General features: G+C 40.1%; 1 protein-coding gene across 14 annotated transcripts in view; it reads right to left on the reverse strand.

The window, feature by feature from the left end:
• The window catches only part of Myo81F (Myosin 81F), a 2,624,640-nt gene that overhangs the window by 1,820,656 nt on the left and 784,609 nt on the right, over positions 1 to 19,375 (reverse strand). The window contains exons 1-5 of one of the 14 annotated variants that reach the window (XM_070995771.1): positions 10,357 to 14,347; positions 9,072 to 9,553; positions 8,980 to 9,024; positions 8,799 to 8,922; positions 8,172 to 8,716 (exon numbers count right to left, since the gene is read on the reverse strand). The exons of 11 other annotated variants lie outside the window; for them this stretch is intronic. In XM_070995771.1, the coding sequence (XP_070851872.1) occupies positions 8,848 to 8,922; positions 8,980 to 9,024; positions 9,072 to 9,179 (228 nt within the window). In that variant the 5' untranslated portion in view covers positions 9,180 to 9,553; positions 10,357 to 14,347 and the 3' untranslated portion in view covers positions 8,172 to 8,716; positions 8,799 to 8,847. Of the gene's footprint in view, positions 1 to 8,171; positions 9,554 to 10,356; positions 14,348 to 19,375 lie in introns of those variants that run through there. 2 more of the 14 variants (XM_070995770.1, XM_070995767.1) reach the window with 2 other exon arrangements.

The raw sequence follows: 19,375 nt of genomic DNA on the forward strand, positions 1-19,375 counted from the left end.
TGCTTTCGTAAATGTGACTTTAGTAAACTCAACAACTTGATTTCACAATATAACTGGACAAATTTATATAATTTCTTGGATATTGAAAGTACTACGGAACTATTTTATAGTGTTCTAAACTCTTTTTTCTGTGAATTTTAATGTACTAACAGTCATTGCAATTTCATGTATTTGAACCGATGTAAATTTGAATTTTCAAAGAATCCGAGGCAGTTCAGCATTGCCATCATCCGCACGATTAAACTCTATTGAGGCATCTACGGATCCCGAAATTGCAGATTTATATGCTGAATTTTTTTAATCTACTTATAGTTCTGTTTCTTGGTCTAATTCTAGCTACCCTAATCACTTAAACATGGCAAATTGTATTTTTTCTCCTGTAATCACTGAAAGTTCTCTCTTAAGTGATTTAGAAACTATAACGCCAACCTATTCTCCGGGGCCAGATGGACTCTCTGGGTGTGTTCTTAAGTTTTGTGCCCGAACTATTTGTAAACCCATTCTTAAACTTTTTCATTTGTCTATCTCATCATCTGTTTTTCCTACTATATGGAAAGATTCTTTTATTATTCCACTCCAGAAAAAGGGTGCGAAGGTTAATGTTCAGAACTATAGAGGAATCTCCAAATTGTCTGCAATTCCTAAAACATTTGAACGCATTATTACCTCTCAGTTGCAACATTTGTGCTCTTCTTTAATATCGCCGTGTCAACATTGTTTTGTTAAGCGTAGATCGACCACCACTAACCTGCTCGAATTGACGTCTTTTGTACTAGATGGATTTAACAAAAAATTGCAGACGGACGTTATATATACGGATTTTAGTAAAGCCTTTGACTCTGTAAACCACTCTCTTCTTTTATTCAATTTAGATCAGCTCGGGTTTCCGAATAATCTGTTAACTTGTTATTTGAATGGTAGATCTCAGAGGGTTTTATTCAAAAACGCTGTTTGATCAACGTGACATCTGGAGTGCCTCAGGGCAGTCATTTAAGCCCTTTGCTGTTTACTCTGTTAATAAATGATCTTCCTTCTATCGTAAATCACTCTCGTGTACTAATGTATGCTGATGATGCTAAGCTTTGTTTTTCATATAATAATATTGAATCTGGTTTCTGCTTGCAGTCAGACATTAATAGATTCCAGGAATGGTGCCAGTACAACCTTTTGAATTTAAACTATCTTAAATGCAACGTTATGACTTTTTATAGGGGTACGCCAACGTTCATGAGTTACTCTCTTCAGAACATGTCCCTGGACCGAATATACTCAGTAAACGAGTATCAACGTTCAACAATATATACAATATATACCATACAAAACTAAGCCTATACAAGAAGGAAATTAGAATATAAAAACGAAGAGCTTGGGCTAGTTTCTGCAGTAGCATAAAATCTACTGCGGAAGCATCCAGACTCAGAAGAATTTTAGCAAAATCTCCAGCAACCATTGGCTACCTAAAAACCAATGCTGACAGCTGGACGGAAAACAGTCAGAAAACCCTTGAACTACTGTTAGACACCCACTTCCCAAAAAAACACCCATGCAGTGGAGGACCTCTACATAGAGGAGAGCTTAGACGACCAGAGTATAGACAACATCTCTAACCCTAGTCGAATTCAATGGGCTGTTAACTCTTTTAAGCCCTTCAAATCCACCGGCCCAGATGGGTTCTTCCCGGCCCAGCTACAACGGACACTAGATATTTCCCTACCCTGGCTGACAGCCATCTTTCGCGGCTGCCTTGATCTAAACCATATTCCAACAAGGTGGCTGGACGTTAAGGTAATTTTTATACCGAAAGCCGGCAAACACTCCCACACCAACCCAAAGGACTTCCGCCCTATTAATCTCTCTTCCTTCTTGCTGAAGACCCTGGAAAGGCTAATTAACACCCATATCAGGCTAACCATCGACCAAAGCCTACTCTCTGACGCACAACACGCGTACCGTAAGGGCAGATCAACAGATACCGCCCTCCACTCTCGTGTCCAGTATAGAGAGAGGTTTCCACAATAAGGAATACTCTCTGGCTGCGTATCTAAACAAAGAAGGAGCCTTTAACAACGTCACCCCAACGGCGATTACTGGTGCTCTGACTGAACTGGGCATTGAGCGGCCCATAGTGGGACTCATACACACCATGCTAACCAGCAGAGTAGTGTACTCCACTATGGGATCAGCCCACTCGACCAGTAATGTCAGCAGAGGAACCCCACAAGGGGGCGTACTCTCACCTCTTCTATGGGTTTTAGTGGTCAACAAACTGCTAAAACTTCTAGAAGAGACGGGCACTAAAGTGGTAGCCTACGCGGACGACGTGGTTATCCTACTGCAGGGTAAATTCCCGCAAACTCTTTGCAATCTAATGGAGACAGCCTTATCCACCCTCTCCAGGTGGACGGCTGTCTGTGGACTGGGAGTTAACCCAGAAAAGACCGAACTAGTTCTCTTTACAATGAAGTATAAGATACCAAATCTAATTCTCCCAAAACTACACGAATCGCGCCTAACCCTTAGCAACCAAGCAAAGTACCTAGGTGTCATTCTTGACAAAAAGCTTCTCTGAACAGACAACATCCTTCATCGCACACGCAAAGCAGCCATAGCCCTCTTCCCTTGTAAAAAAAACCATAGGGAGGAAGTGGGGTTTCTCCCCCATGATAGTTCACTGGCTATACACTGCAATAGTCAGGCCCATTCTCCTCTACGGAAACATTGTATGGTGGCATTCCCTAAAAAAGAATTGCAACCCTCGGATCCTTCAAAAGATCTAAAGAAGCGGTGAACTCTGCATCAGTGGGGCGCTTCGCACGCCGCCACTAAAACTACTAAGCATCCTTATGTTTCCTAAAAAGATCAAAATACTTCGCGAAAGCAAATGACCCATGAGCTAGGGAAAAGGATCTAATCAAAAATCATGTGGTATCACAACCACTCCTACCTAACCTAACCTTGTCACGACCACACCCTGGCGAGTCGCCCGGCGGGTCTGTCAGAGACAAGCGAAAGAGGCCTACGATGAAGAACCGTCAGCTTGGGGAGGAAAGTTGTCTGAGACCCAGCGTACCTTACCCGACCAAGCAGAACCTGGCCTGACGGACGAGTGGTGGATCGATTTGCGGTTTCAAGAGGCGTTCGCCTGGAGAGCCCTGCGATTTCCGGCGAAGTTCCCGAACAGCAACCGCCCAACTCTCCGAGTGCCAGAACACCGAGCTACTGGTCAGGAGACAGCGCTGAGGACATCGGCAGCGACGCCAGCAGACATCTCCGGCCGCCACGTTACCATCGCCGCGCGGAGCTCATTTGGGGAGCGCAGGAGCGTCGCGGACGTCAAGCATTAGGGTGAAGACGGGTGGAACGTCCGTCTGCGCTAGGCGTAAAGGAAAGTGAACTGCTAGGCAGCTTCCTGGCGGTAGTCTTGGCTGTCAGCGCGATCTGAGCAAGAACCTAGAGAGAGAGAGAGAGCAAAGCTTGTTCACCCTAGTCTGAGAACGGTGACGCTTCCCTAAGCCCACAAGGCTGAAGTCTCTGCGAGTCTAGGGCGCGACAAGCGACCCCGAGGCAGCGCGTCGGCAAGCGAGCAGAGGCGGCTACTACGAGCGTCCCCAGACACAGGAGCCAGCGGACGCCGAGTCAACGCGTCAACAAGCCAGGAACACGAGCACTAGCAGCCGGCGAAACCAGAGCAAGGAGATACCGAAGCCAGCCCAGCCACACACCCGCAGTACTAATACCACGAGAAGAAATCCCACTGTTACCATTTGAACCCTTTGTTTTCTCACTGATCTATGGGGCAGTCACGTCATATAAATTTGGTGGGACGAACACACAATCTTTTGAGCTAGCCGCACGAATCTCGTAGCGAGCAGACAACAAAATCAGCTCGTTACAATGTCATAGAAAAACACCCAGTCCTCACGGACGATTTGATGCATTCTGCAATAATTACCGAAGATTAATTTAAAATTTTTTCTATTTTTATGTCACATCAAGCGATTACTTAAAAAAGAATGTGAAATTTGAAGCGACAAATCAAAGTCAAAAAGCCTTCGAGTACTTCAAAACCCAACTGATGAAACCAACATTTTTACAGTATACTGATTTTGATACAAAATTTTGTATAACAACGGATGCAAGTAAACAAACATACGGACCCGTTCTAACACAAAAAACAATGGAACGCAGCTGCCAGTAGCAGACGCATCGCGTTCATTCACACAGAGAGAAAGTAATAAAACACGAAAGAGCAAGAATTAGCTGCTATTCATTGGGAAATTAAACACCTTAGACCAAGAATGGCTCTTATCGTTTCACGCGATTACCTAATGGCTTAAAAATAGCGCCAAATTCCTTTCAAAGAATGATGACAACTGCATTTTCATGTACCAAACCTTTACAGGCATTCCTATATATGTCATTGGTTGTTCAGAAATGCATATGATTAAAAACCTTACAAACGTTTTTGATTTATGCAGGAAACACAACCTAAAATTGCACCCAGAAAAGTGCTCATTTTTCAGATACGAGTGTACTGACAAAGGTATTCTATCAGACATCAAGAAATATGATGTCATAGAAAAATACCCAGTCCTAACGGACGCAGATAGCGCTAGATGATTTGATGCATTCTGCAATTATTACCGAAGATTCATTTAAAGTTTTTTTTCGATTTTTCATGTCATATCAAGCGATTATTTAAAAAAAAAAGTGAAATTCGAAGCGACAAATCAAAGTCAAAAAGACTTCGAGTACTTCAAAACCCAACCGATGAAACCAACATTTTTACAGTAGCCTGATTTTGATACAGAATTTTGTATAACAACGGATGCAAGTAAACAAGTATGCAGACCCGTTCAAACACAAGAAAATAATGTAACGCAGCTGCCAGTAGCATACGCATCGCGTTCATTCACAAAGGGAGAAAGTAATAAGAACACGACAGAGCAAGAATTAGCTTCTATTCATTGGGAAATTAAACACCTTAGACTATATATCTACGGAAAACACTTCACAGTAAAAACAGACCATGGACCACTAACATGTCTATTTTTTATGACTAACCCAAGTTCAAAACTAACCAGAATGAGACTTGACTTAGAGGAATATGATTTTACTGTTAAATATCTTAAGGGAAAGGACAATCATATCGCAGATGCATTGTCTCAAATAAAAATCTAAGACTTACAAAATATACAAAAGGATAATACGATTCTGAAAGACAATACCAGAAATCAAAGTGCACAAGAATCCTGCGCAGGAAAAGAACATATGTAATTGCTTAAGCAATCTACAGAAAAAGCTTCTAAGCCCAACGTTTACAGCGTAGCTAACAAAGACGAAGTATGTAAAGTAGTGACCTTGCGTGTAAATAATAAACGTTTATTTAAGCACGGAAAGAAAACTACGGCAAGATATGATGTTAGCGATATTCAATTCTTCCAAGGGCTTGGAAAGCAGGCCGGTATTAACAAAATCTTCAAACTCAAAGTGGCGCCTTGGGGAAATATCTTTGAACAAGTTTCAATCGATAATTTGAAGAATATGGGCAATAAAATAATGAAATCATTGAGAGTAGCGCTACTGAAACCGGAGACCGTAAATAAAAATAGAAAAAATAAGCTTTAAAGTCTACATACCACGACGAACCGTTACAAGGAGGTCACACAGTCATTACAAAAACTTTGAGGGGTTTTTTGCGCCGTTTGAGAATGACACCGTTTTATGTACAAGTCTGCCTTGTAGAGTATAGTGACGAACTTTTTTTAGGGTATGGTGACGAACTTATTTTATTCAAGAATTTTATTTGTTTTCGTTGTTTTTGTGTATAAACACATATAATATTACCAGATAAGATTAACTGCTGCAGCTTTAGTGTTTTTTCAAATTTTTTTAGATATGCCGTCAGTTAAATCAAAGTTCAAAGCTGTACGATTTATCTCCGTTGGAATTTCGAATCGTAATTTTACAGAAATATGCTCAGTAGATGTAAGCAACATTCTGATTCATTTTTGGGGAAGTTACATTAAAAAACGAATCGTTCGTCACCTTACCCTACAACTTTTGAAAGTGCAAAATAAAATGTTTTTCACGCTAAAAGCTGTAGGATTAAGCTTCGTTGGAATTTCGAATCGTATTTTTACAAAAGTATGTTCAGTAGATGTAAGCTACTTTCTGCTTTTACACTTTTGAAAATTATTGATTTTTGGAAAAGTTACATTAAAAAAAATAATCGTACGTCACCTTACCCTACACTCCCCTACACTACCAGGATTAGAACATGAAAACGAATATGCAGTTACATTAATCTGCGACTTAACAAAGTATCTTGTCACAATACCTACACCAGACAAAAGTGCGAAACTGTAGCCAAAGCTGTATTAGAAAGTTATTCTGAAGACGTTCATTACGGACATGGGAAAATAATATAAAAATTCGATAGTAGATTTGTGTAAAAATTTAAAAATTTAGAACATAACATCCACCGCGTACCACCATCAGACAGTAGGAACCGTAGAAAGAAGTCATAGAACATTTAATGAATTCATCCGGTCCTACATATCACTCAACAAATCTGTTTGGGACGTTTGGCTCCCATACTTCACTTACTGTTTTAACACCACACCCACTATGGCACACGATTATTGTTCATATGAGCTGGTACTTGGCAGAACAGCAAACTTGCCAATACAATTTAATAGCGTGATGATGATTATGCTAAGGAATCTAAGTTTAGACCAGAACTAGCACAAAAAAAAGGCTAGACTATTGCTAGATAATAACAAAGTAAAACAAAAAATTAGATACGATAAAAATAGCATCAATTTTGATTTAAAAATAGGAGACCAGATTTTATTAAAGAATGAAACTGATCATAAGTTACTGGTCCGTATACAGTAACGGAAAAAGAAGCAAGAGATAATATAACAATCTTGAGCAGTAAACATAAAAAACATGTAGATATGTTAAAAATTTTTATTTCATAATCAGTAATCTTTTTCTTGACATTTCAAGTATGGCCATACATAGAATAAGATCCATACATAAGTACCCTTCAGTTCTGCAGTAGGGACGTGGTGACACGGCTCAAGGCAAAAATCTGTTTTATTTTTTTTTGTGCCTTAAACGATGTGCCGCTGTTGACGTCAGTAGAGAAGTCGACGCAGCGTACAAGACTCCCGACGAAAACGGTCGTGCAATAAATAGAGGCAGATATGCTGAGATTTCCCTCTCTTTCTTTGTCTTATAATCTGCCTGCACTCCGCGCTCGCAGAGACAAATTTTGGCCGGTATGTTATAGTACCCGCTACTCGTAGAGTAAAAGGGTATACTAGATTCGTCGGAAAGTATGTAACAGGCAGAAGGAATCGTTTCCGACCCCATAAAGTATATATATTCTTGATCAGGATCAATAGCCGAGTCGATCTAGCCATGTCCGTCTGTCCGTACGTGCAGATCTCGGAGACCCAGCAGAGACCTCAGAAACTATAAGACCCAGGCTATTGGTATTTGGCACGCCCACAAACCGCCCAAAACTGTGGCTCATACAGTTTTGATGTTAGAATAAAAATTTTAACTGAAATGTATTAGTCTCGTCAATACCTATCGATTGACCCAAAAAAAAATTGCCACGCCCACTCGAACGCCCATAACGCCTAAATCTGTCTACCGCCCACATAACCATATATTGAGATCGCGGGTATGTGACGCATTTCAATCTCGCTTTACTGCTTGCATATCTCCATTTCCCTTTGGTCCCTTTAGCTCAGTAACGGGTGTCTAACAGTCGAGGTACTCGACTATAGCGTTCTTCTATTTTTTTTTTTGGCGTCTCTCCGTTATGTTCGGCTAGCGACTAAGATTTGTGCGGAAACATTTTCGTCGAGCAGCGACATGTGAATGCAATGCAAAAAATTGTAATCCATGCTCCAGATGTCATAAATAATGCACTTGTGCCGATTGGAGAATTAACAGAAGAAGCTGCAGAGTCAAAAAATAAGGACATCATTCTCGGATTGACAAAAACACAGATTTGATGCACAGATTACTTCTGAGCTCAGATCCTTATGTTACTGGCCAAAGAAAGCGCCCACATTCAAAAAAGTCAGCTTTATCAGCATCAGCATTTGAACTATTCGATGACTTAAATTAAATATATCCTGTTATCATTTATTTTTTAAAAATTTGTTTTCTTTTGCTATAATTTGTATTTTTGTTTATTATTATTGTTATGTTTTTTTCATGTAATTTACACATAATAATCCAAACTAACGGATTAATATTTGTGGGCGGATAATACACCACGCCTCTTCCTTTAAAAATATTATTTAAATTTAATAATACTTAAATAAAAAAGTTTGAAAGTGGAAAAGCAACGCGTTTGAAATTTGGTCCGATATTTTGTCCAATTTTTCTTTTTGCTATAATTAAGTAATTTTTTAGGGACAGTTTCGAAACGATATAACAACTTAAAGTATTTTTGGCCGCGGATCCCATACAGGTCCAACCACTGTGCGCCGGTCGCAAGGAATGGGCGGTTCGGTTGGTTGACCTTGTGTACCGGCAGGTCACCCATCTATTGACTTTCGATGCGAGGTGACACCGGGAAGCACGTGATACATTTTCGAAGGATTGTTTTCCATTTGGAATCCACAACTTGAACCTCGTGCAGGGAAGCCATGCGGGGAAGCTTGATGTGAGTTATGAATTACCAGCTCTGTAATGAAATGAGGCTGCTGTAAGATGATTTGATGCTTGCGATCGAAAGAAAGTTTGTAATGTTTGAAACGACTGCGAACGCGTAAGATGCCGTCGTCAAGAAAGGGAGTGAGATTCCTAAGGATACTCCTAGGACGGTTTCACGTCGCAGCGAAGTGCATTGTCCAGGTCCTCCGGCGACAGCTGATTGTAAGATCTGGATTTCTTGACACGAACGAGTTTGGTGTACGTCGTAAATTACTCAATGATATTAATGTCTACCTGGGTAGGGTGCGAATGAACCCGCATAGATTTTGCTTCTAGGGACTGCTAATCAAACTTTATATTAGGTACTTCTGTGTCCAGCCACTCACTGCAAAGTTGACTCCACCATGGTGGTCCGAGCCAATCAAAGGTGGAGATTTCTGATAGGGGTAGTCCTCTCGTAGCACTGTCTGCTGGATTATCCGCCGTGGGAACATGTTTCCATTGGTTTGATTTGACAGTTTTTCCAACGATTGGTTGCTACTTCACACTTAGTTAGTTTAGCTGCCAGTACAGCGCCGCGAATTCGGTCCTCGCGATTGTGAGAGGTTTTGTTGGAGAAATTTTAGATTTTGCAGTGATGAGATGATGAAAAATGATGAATCCGGTTGGGGATGTGTATGTAAACCGCCGCTGCGGTATACCGTACGCTGCGAGGTATTCGGATTTTCCTACTGTCCTCCAGATTGACATGAAACCTTTTCCATTTGCTAGCGATGGAAGTGGGCACTCGGCCGTCCTATCCTTAGAAGTGCTTCTGTTCGTTCTCGGAATGTAGGTGCCATTGTGACTTCCTTTGGAATTAATTTTGCTGAAATGAGAATAGGAGCGATTAATCCTAAGGGGTCCTGTAATGTGGGTGGTTTCCCTGTGTCAAAAAAAAGTAAGATGTTGTAGAGGAAACAGCTAAAAGCTATTGATTTCGGACGACACAGACGATCGACAGGATTTCGAGAAGTGTACCTCTTGCTGTGCTCAAACTAGCTCGCCGGATTGTCGTGGGGTCTTTCTACTCTCCTATATGCCAATCGATCCCATTAGCATAATATTTTAGGTACACGTATGACTGCGAATTTATGACTATTAAAAGTTGTGGGATTGGCAAATATAATAACTGTAATCGGCTATCGACTATAGCCAAGTGGTGTTTCGTTTTTTCAGACTGGGAATTAGATGTTAGTTATCCCATTTCTTTACCCTCCCTTCCTTTATCATATTCTATGTTAATATGACCCTTCTAAAGGTTCTAGTTTTAAGTCATATTAACACTGCCCTACACATACTCTACTCGGGACGAGTAAATAAAGAAATTAGGCGATCATTTTAATGTTAAGAGTACATTTTAATAATTCAAACAAGTGTCAAAACTATTCATAGTAATTCTCACAGTTTTCCAATATTGTTTTTAGCGTATATAATTTTATATTTATAAGGAAAGAAAAATAGTTATAAGCTAAGTTATCAAAATTTAGATGAACTAAATAGTTGTACGATAGTATGTATTTAGGATATTAGGATTTCATTTTTTGTATCTTTAGTTAAGAATGGGGCGCAAGTATATATATAATTTAGAGGATTTAATTCATTTTTTTTATTATTCTTACTGTAACTCACTCTTTACTTTTTGTATCAATTTCCAAGCGTGACCGTTGAGCTCAAGGATGACGGTGGTTGATGAGTGCTGTATTAGGGAATCAAAAAGATTTATAAGTAAAACAAGGCCTACTCTTAACTAGAAATATACTTCATTATTTTGTTTTCATACCCTTATTCACGTACCATCCTCGACACTATACTTAAGTTCAAAATTAACGTAAAGGCTAACAATCTAAATATTATTTATAAAAGAAAAAAAAAGTCTCGAACATCAGTCCATCTTTAGCAGCAACAGTTTTAGAGCAACTGCCTTGCGCATACAGCTTCGATTTTAAAGCCACTCCCGTAGCCACATTGGCACAGTTTGAGAGGCGGCGATGTGTTGGCCAAAACTGATTTTAGCGAAGCGTGATTGTCATCCGGGTTCCCTGAAGACGATCAGGAGTAGTACAGGTCACAATTATGGGGTCATTGGAGCACTATTTCTTCTTGTTAGTGGGGTTGCTCTGACGGTTTATGTAATCATGACCACGTGCAGCTTACGACCTTTGATCCGGACCTGGATCCGGCGTGAAGAATAAGCCTCTCCGATAGCTTGGGGTCTGCGGTTCCACTAGCCAATAAAACCAGGTTTAGTTGTTTCCAATTAAAAGTCCCTCGTCGAAAAGTATCAGGCCCTCAAAGGGGTCAGGCGAGTACACGGCCTTAGACGGCAACTCCCGAGTAGGAAAGATCTTTGGTTTTTAATCCCTTTTAACCGGTAAGGTGATGCGAACGATTATTCGGATTGGAGTATTAAATAATAGATTCCGGGTGACACGAGGTTGCTTTATGTAATGGATTTTGGACAACTTGTGTTCGCACTTGTGTTCGCAATGACTCGATCGGCGGTAATGAATTTGTCTTTTGTCGCTTAAAGAAGTTTTGGGCTCGCAACCGAGCTTTTGAGAGTTCGTGCAGAGCTGCCGACACCGAATTACTCAAGCCGGGGCGATAACGGAGGAATCATACGATTTTCTACCTGCTTATTGCTTATCTATCATATATGAGCGTTTTCTCGATGCACTCTTGCAAGGCGAAGCTTTCTGCATATGAACCATAAAATGTCTTATACTTCCGAAGTTTCACTTAAGGGAAATTATAAAGAGAACATTAAGAGCATAGGTATTTGTACTTTCTATTTAAACTGACCACTACACCCAGTTTGCGAGTGCTAGGTATAACTAGCAATGAGAAAACAGAAAGAAGGACAGTTCCTTATGTTCTTATTTGGATATCTTTTAGATGAAAGATTCCTAACTTTTTACCTTGTTCATTTAATAACTGATAATAAGACGATCCTACCTTGCGTTCAACCATGGCTGGTACAAAGACTGGTGCCAATTTTGCACTAAACTTTTTGATTGCACTACTTTGGCAAAAATTTCGAGCGAATACTTTATCACCTTCCTTTAAACTTATATTTCTACTACGCAAATTGTATCTAGCTGCATTTCGATCATGTGTCTCGGAAATGTTTTGACGTGCGGCTATACGCATGGTTTGAAGCGCATCTGGATATCCTATTTTAGTATCCCCCGAAAGTAATTGAAGTCGACGTAGTATCTCATAATCTTTCCCGTTTAATAACATATTTTGCCCAAATGCTAGCAGATATGGAGAATATCCCGTACTTTGGTGAACGGTGGATCTTAATGCTGCACTAATTTCTGGTAACTTAACATCCCAAGTGGTGTGATCCTGTTTTATATAGGCCCGTATTGCTGCCAAAACTGATCTGTTTAGCCGCTCGCTGGCATTAGCCTGAGGCGAGTAAATCGCAGTACATATATGCTTGACTCCAAAACGGGTAGTGAATGCTTTAAAATAGTTAGACACAAACTGTGACCCATTATCGGTCAATATAGTTTCAGGTACGCCAAAAGTACAAAACAGACTGTTTTCCAAAAATTCACATATTCGGTTTGAGGTAAACTTTCGAAGCGGGTGCAGGAAATGGAATTTTGTGAAGTGATCTACTACTATAAGGATTCCAATGTTTCCATTTTGTGATCTCGGGTAAGGTCCTAGAAGATCCATGTAAAGCTTCTGGAAAGGTCGATCGGACATCATGGGCTTTCCCATAGGCGGCTTTAAGACTACGTTAGGATGTTTGGTCTGACGACAAACATCGCAGCCGGTTATGTATTCCCGTATCTGCTTTACCATCTTCGGCCAAAACAAATATCTTCTGATTTTTTCAATAGTTTTTCCTACCCCACTATGAGCTGCGTTAGGCGGGTCATGGGCTCTGATAATAACATCTAATGTTAGTCCAGCCGGTACCCATAATTTCCAGACTAATTGGTCGTCAGTGTCATTGCCCCTAACTGGTTCAGTTCTTTTATAAATTATCCCATCTATGATCTTTAAATCGGGTAACTTAGCCTGATTATTACGAATATTTTCTATAAGATTAACATACTCCTCTGATTTGAACTCCTCGGAATTAAGATCGACTATTGGTCCCTGTTCTTCTACTTCGGATACGACAGGTTCCTCTTTTCGCGAAAGCGCGTCTGCTACAACGTTTTGGGTTCCTTTTCTATGGGTTATTCGGAAGGAGAACCCTTGTAATTGTATTGCCCAACGAGCCAAACGACCAGACAATTCTTTTTGACTCATAAGCCACTGTAGAGACGCGTGATCAGTAACTACTTCAAAATCCTGACCCTCTACGTACGCCCGAAACTTACGAATTCCTCTTATTACCGCCAAACATTCTAGCTCCGTTACTGAGTAGTTTCTTTGAGCCTTCGACAGCTTTTCGGACATAAATGCTACAGGTAGTTCCTCGTTCTCCTCATTGTTTTGTGCTAACACACATCCCAATCCAAAAGTACTTGCGTCGCACAAAAGCAGAAAAGGTTTCGTAAAAATTGGGGTGGATAAAATTGGAGCGGACGTAAGACATCGTTTAAGGGTGTTAAAGGCTTCGTCTGCTGTAGAATTCCATGCATAGTGTTTCGAGCTCTTTAGAAGCTCGGTAAGCGGACAACTGACTGTGGCATAATTATCAACAAAACGACGATACCACCCGGCCAGACCCAGAAAACGCCTAAGTTGCTTTACTGATTTCGGTATTGGAAAATCTTCAATTGCTTTAATCTTGCCCGGATCGGTTTTCAGTTGGCCATATCCAATTATGAACCCGAGATACTTAATTTCCTGCATACAAAAATGGGATTTTGCTACGTTAATCGTAAGATTAGCTTTCCGTAAGTGCACCGCTACTTCTCGTAATAACATAAGATGTGATTCAAAATCATCGGACAACACTAAAAGATCGTCCAAATAGACGAAAACTCGCGTTCGCAGATGAGCGGGTATCACCTGATCCATAAGCCTACATAGAGTCTGAGCGGCATTCGTTAGCCCAAAAGGCATAACTTTATACTGGTAAAGTGGCCTGTTTGGTATAGTGAACGCAGTGTAAGGTCGAGAAGACTCAGCTAAAGGTATTTGCCAGTAGGCATGCTTCATATCCAGCCCTGTTATGTATTTGGCTGGAGGCAGCCGACTAAGTATCCCATCTATATGGGGCAAGGGATAGGCGTCCTTTCGTGTGTGTCTGTTAATTTCGCGTGAGTCTAAGCATAACCTGTTTTTATTTCCTTTTTTAACCAATACGCAATTACTGCTCCACGGACTTTTTGAAGGTTCTATGACATCTAAGGCTATCATCTTTTCCACTTCCTCAAACATCCATTTCTCTTTGGCCGGTGAGATTGGCCAATGCCTTTGCTTAACTGGAGTCTCTGTATTTATAATCATCGAGTGTTCAATCAGAGATGTACGACCCAGTCCTTCGCGTTCAAATGATGGAAATGTTTTTATGACTGCCCCAAGTTTAACTTTCTGATCTTTAGTTAATAAATGCATTTTTGGATCCTCTTTTCTGGAGGAATCATCTCCTGTATCTAACTCACCCACTGTTTCTTCCTTCTTAAGTAACTTAGCTAAAAGACCGAAATTCTGTCAGAAGTCAACTCCTAAGTAAACATCTTGTTTTAATTCCGGAATCAAAAAAAATTTTATTTCCTTAACTTTATCTTGAAACCTAATTGGGATTAAAAGTTTTGCGATAACTGAACAAGACTCATTGCTGGCTGTTCGTATTTTCCCTAAACATTTGCGGGTTTTCTGATGATGTGCTAAGGTTTTGGCTGCGGCTCCCCCTAAACAACTTACAGTTGCACCCGAATCCAAAAGCGCTTTAAAAGTTGTACCTTCTATTATAATGTCAGTGTATAAACGGTTGTCGGAACTCAAAATGACTGCTGATATTATTCGGGCCCGATCTGCTTTTACTTTTTTCCAGAACTCCCGACTTCTTAATGTAGATCGTTTGGGTTTTATCCGTATATTGAGTAATGGATTGTTATATAGTTCTTTTTCGTTTTTATCTAATAGTTCGTCTAAAGTTTGAGTTGCGGCTTGACTGACTAATTTTAATGGATAAGAGTGTAACTTAGAAGTTTGGTCTACTTTCGCGACGTTAATATCAAACATCTTAAATGGTTCTACTTGGTCGGATGCGCTGATCGATGCTGGTTCTGCGCATCCTGCTTCCGGTTTCCCGACGGATTGCATTTTGGACACCGAGGCTTGTATACATCTTTAGCACCACATCCGTAACAATGCAATCGCTTTTCCGCCAAACACTCCTTATAACCATGGCCGACCTGATCACAGTTAAAGCAAGTCACTTTTGTCCAATCCCTTTTTACTATCTGTGCCACAGATTCTTCTTCCTCTTCAGTATCGGTTAGGATCTCGGATACGTGCTGTTTTCCGAACCTATTTCTAGGTATGGCATTGTTAGTTTCTATACAAAAGTTGTCATGTTTCTTAACTTCTTCACGCAGTTCGCAGCGGTTTTTAATTTTTAGGTGAAGAAGCTCGTATCTAAGTGAGACTTTAGCATTGCGCTTTAAAATATCCACTATTTTATCTTCTGCTACTTCACTGGAAAGACGAGATACTAGGTCTTCCATGGCTGATTGGAAATCGTCAAATGATTCCCCTTCTCTTTGTCGCCTTCTCCTTATCAACTCCCACAAGTCAAAGTCATCTTTCGTATCATCGAATCTTTGCCTAAAGGCTACCGAAAAGGTTTGCCACGAAAAGAGCGGGTTCTTCCGATGAAAGTTCCAGAACCAATCACTGGCTTTGGCTGAGAACAACAGATGCAGGTTATCGCATAGTAATCCATAGTCGTTATTTAAAGTTGAAGATGTTAAAGACCTCAACCTGTACAGAAATTCGTCAACGTACATGGAGTCCTTTGATCCATCGAATTTTAAACGCCAACTGGCCAGAATATTTGCAGCCTTCTCTGGTGCCACTGATCTATTCGATGCGCTGCTAAATTGATTCCTTACTCCTTCTGCGTTTCTTTGTGAAGGTTGATTCCTTTGTACTTCACTTTGAGGATCCGGTTGCTGCGGCTGTGTCGGAGTTAAGTCCGTACCTAATGTAAGTCTTCCTAGTTGTGCTCTAAGACTCTCTTCTATAGTCCTTTTTACAAATGAACTAAGTTCTGTCATCATGTCTTTTTGCTGGCTTTTTATAATAGCATGGATAACGTTTGAAGTATTCTCGCTCTCATCTCCTTCTTGAGAGTAAGGTGCTGTACTTGCAACTGAGTTATCTCTTCCGTTTCGAGTCTGTGATCTAGTTCTCATCTTCCTGCGATCGAAATCAGTACGGTTTTGTCGAGACTTAGCCCCTCGTCCCCTCCCTCGACCACTAGGTCTTTGCTCGGGAGATAGAAATTCAAAATTTTGTTGAGCTGGAGCTAAATTCATATTATCTGGTAGTTCAGCCGCTAGAGTGTTTTCCTCAAAGGTGATCATAGCCGGATTAAATTCGTTTTTGCAAATAATGCATATCCGGCTCGTTTTCAAAAATTCCTGCATGCAACTATCGTGAAAGCGATGTCCACATGGTGTGGTACAATTTAACTGCGTTGTAGTTAATGTCTCTTTACAGATGTCGCAAAATTCGGGGGCAGGTTCCCCCAGATCGCCGCCTACTGCACCACCTTCTGGGGTGCGTTGTAACGGCATTTTAAATATAAGTAAATTTGTTGCGTTTAGAAATTAATTGTCCTAGACTAGCTTTCCTCTAAACTCAAGAATGTTTGTTTTATAATCAAATACAAAAAAAATTCGTCCCTTTTGAGCATGTTTTAGTCAGTAAAATATAAAACTACTAGCTGAGAACGAAACACTTCCTTTTGAAATTTAATATACATTTTGTTTGCTTTTATAGAAACTAATCTGGTAGTGGTTAATCTCCAAATAATGCATCTAGCAAATTAAATATCCAACTGCTTTGATTTAATTTCCTTTCACAAACTTTGGTGATATATGGTTTATAGTTTGGACGCCTTATCCTGATACTCCGAATGGATGTCGTAAAATCGCAAACTAAAATTGACCTAAATATCTATGTCTACCTTGTCAGCCTTACTGAGTTTGTATCCACTTATACCCTGAATTAATAAAGGTCGGTTAATCCAATTTTGAATTAAACTTCGCATATCCGTTAATATCATCCAGAACTTAAAAGGGACAGACTCAGTTTAGCATGACTATTTGCAAAATACTATTGTTTTTGGGTGGGATTGGAAGAGCTTTATTTGCGGTATCTAAAACCTTAATTTTTCTCCTGGTTTCAAAGGCCTCACGTTCGGGCGCCAATTATGTAATGTGGGTGGTTTCCCTGTGTCAAAAAAAAGTAAGATGTTGTAGAGGAAACAGCTAAAAGCTATTGATTTCGGACGACACAGACGATCGACAGGATTTCGAGAAGTGTACCTCTTGCTGTGCTCAAACTAGCTCGCCGGATTGTCGTGGGGTCTTTCTACTCTCCTATATGCCAATCGATCCCATTAGCATAATATTTTAGGCACACGTATGACTGCGAATTTATGACTATTAAAAGTTGTGGGATTGGCAAATATAATAACTGTAATCGGCTATCGACTATAGCCAAGTGGTGTTTCGTTTTTTCAGACTGGGAATTAGATGTTAGTTATCCCATTTCTTTACCCTCCCTTCCTTTATCATATTCTTTGTTAATATGACCCGTTTAAAGGTTCTAGTTTTAAGTCATATTAACACTGCCCTACACATACTCTACTCGGGACGAGTAAATAAAGAAATTAGGCGATCATTTTAATGTTAAGAGTACATTTTAATAATTCAAACAAGTGTCAAAACTATTCATAGTAATTCTCACAGTTTTCCAATATTGTTTTTAGCGTATATAATTTTATATTTATAAAGAAAGAAAAATAGTTATAAGCTAAGTTATCAAAATTTAGATGAACTAAATAGTTGTACGATAGTATGTATTTAGGATATTAGGATTTCATTTTTTGTATCTTTAGTTAAGAATGGGGCGCAAGTATATATATAATTTAGAGGATTTAATTCATTTTTTACTGTAACTCACTCTTTACTTTTTGTATCAATTTCCAAGCGTGACCGTTGAGCTCAAGGATGACGGTGGTTGATGAGTGCTGTATTAGGGAATCAAAAAGATTTATAAGTAAAACAAGGCCTACTCTTAACTAGAAATATACTTCATTATTTTGTTTTCATACCCTTATTCACGTACCATCCTCGACACTATACTTAAGTTCAAAATTAACGTAAAGGCTAACAATCTAAATATTATTTATAAAAGAAAAAAAAAGTCTCGAACAGCAGTCCATCTTTAGCAGCAACAGTTTTAGAGCAACTGCCTTGCGCATACAGCTTCGATTTTAAAGCCACTCCCGTAGCCACATTGGCACAGTTTGAGAGGCGGCGATGTGTTGGCCAAAACTGATTTTAGCGAAGCGTGATTGTCATCCGGGTTCCCTGAAGACGATCAGGAGTAGTACAGGTCACAATTATGGGGTCATTGGAGCACTATTTCTTCTTGTTAGTGGGGTTGCTCTGACGGTTTATGTAATCATGACCACGTGCAGCTTACGACCTTTGATCCGGACCTGGATCCGGCGTGAAGAATAAGCCTCTCCGATAGCTTGGGGTCTGCGGTTCCACTAGCCAATAAAACCAGGTTTAGTTGTTTCCAATTAAAAGTCCCTCGTCGAAAAGTATCAGGCCCTCAAAGGGGTCAGGCGAGTACACGGCCTTAGACGGCAACTCCCGAGTAGGAAAGATCTTTGGTTTTTAATCCCTTTTAACCGGTAAGGTGATGCGAACGATTATTCGGATTGGAGTATTAAATAATAGATTCCGGGTGACACGAGGTTGCTTTATGTAATGGATTTTGGACAACTTGTGTTCGCACTTGTGTTCGCAATGACTCGATCGGCGGTAATGAATTTGTCTTTTGTCGCTTAAAGAAGTTTTGGGCTCGCAACCGAGCTTTTGAGAGTTCGTGCAGAGCTGCCGACACCGAATTACTCAAGCCGGGGCGATAACGGAGGAATCATACGATTTTCTACCTGCTTATTGCTTATCTATCATATATGAGCGTTTTCTCGATGCACTCTTGCAAGGCGAAGCTTTCTGCATATGAACCATAAAATGTCTTATACTTCCGAAGTTTCACTTAAGGGAAATTATAAAGAGAACATTAAGAGCATAGGTATTTGTACTTTCTATTTAAACTGACCACTACAGTCCAAAAGTCTGGCGATGCTTGAAAGAATTTCTCTTTTAGTTCAATAGTTGAGTGATGCACCATTAGTGGGAATGCTCGCTTGCAATTTGTAGATGAAACAGTCTTGGTTAGGTAACCATTGCATACCTAAGGTTTTGACTGTATCAGAGCTGTCCCAGCTTCGTGAAGGTTGATTGCATCTGTTTGATGAAGGAATGCGGTCTATGTCGTTGCTAGAAAATTTTCTCATTTCCATATTTGCGGATTTTGGAGCGATCTGGATTTAGAAGGTCATGTTTTGTGCTGCTTAGATAGTGTAATCACCAGAAAGAATATCGTCGACGTAAATTTCGTGCTTTAAGTCCTCTTCCGC

This window comes from Drosophila suzukii, chromosome 3, assembly GCF_043229965.1.
Source record: "Drosophila suzukii chromosome 3, CBGP_Dsuzu_IsoJpt1.0, whole genome shotgun sequence".
NCBI classification, from domain to species: domain Eukaryota; kingdom Metazoa; phylum Arthropoda; class Insecta; order Diptera; family Drosophilidae; genus Drosophila; species Drosophila suzukii.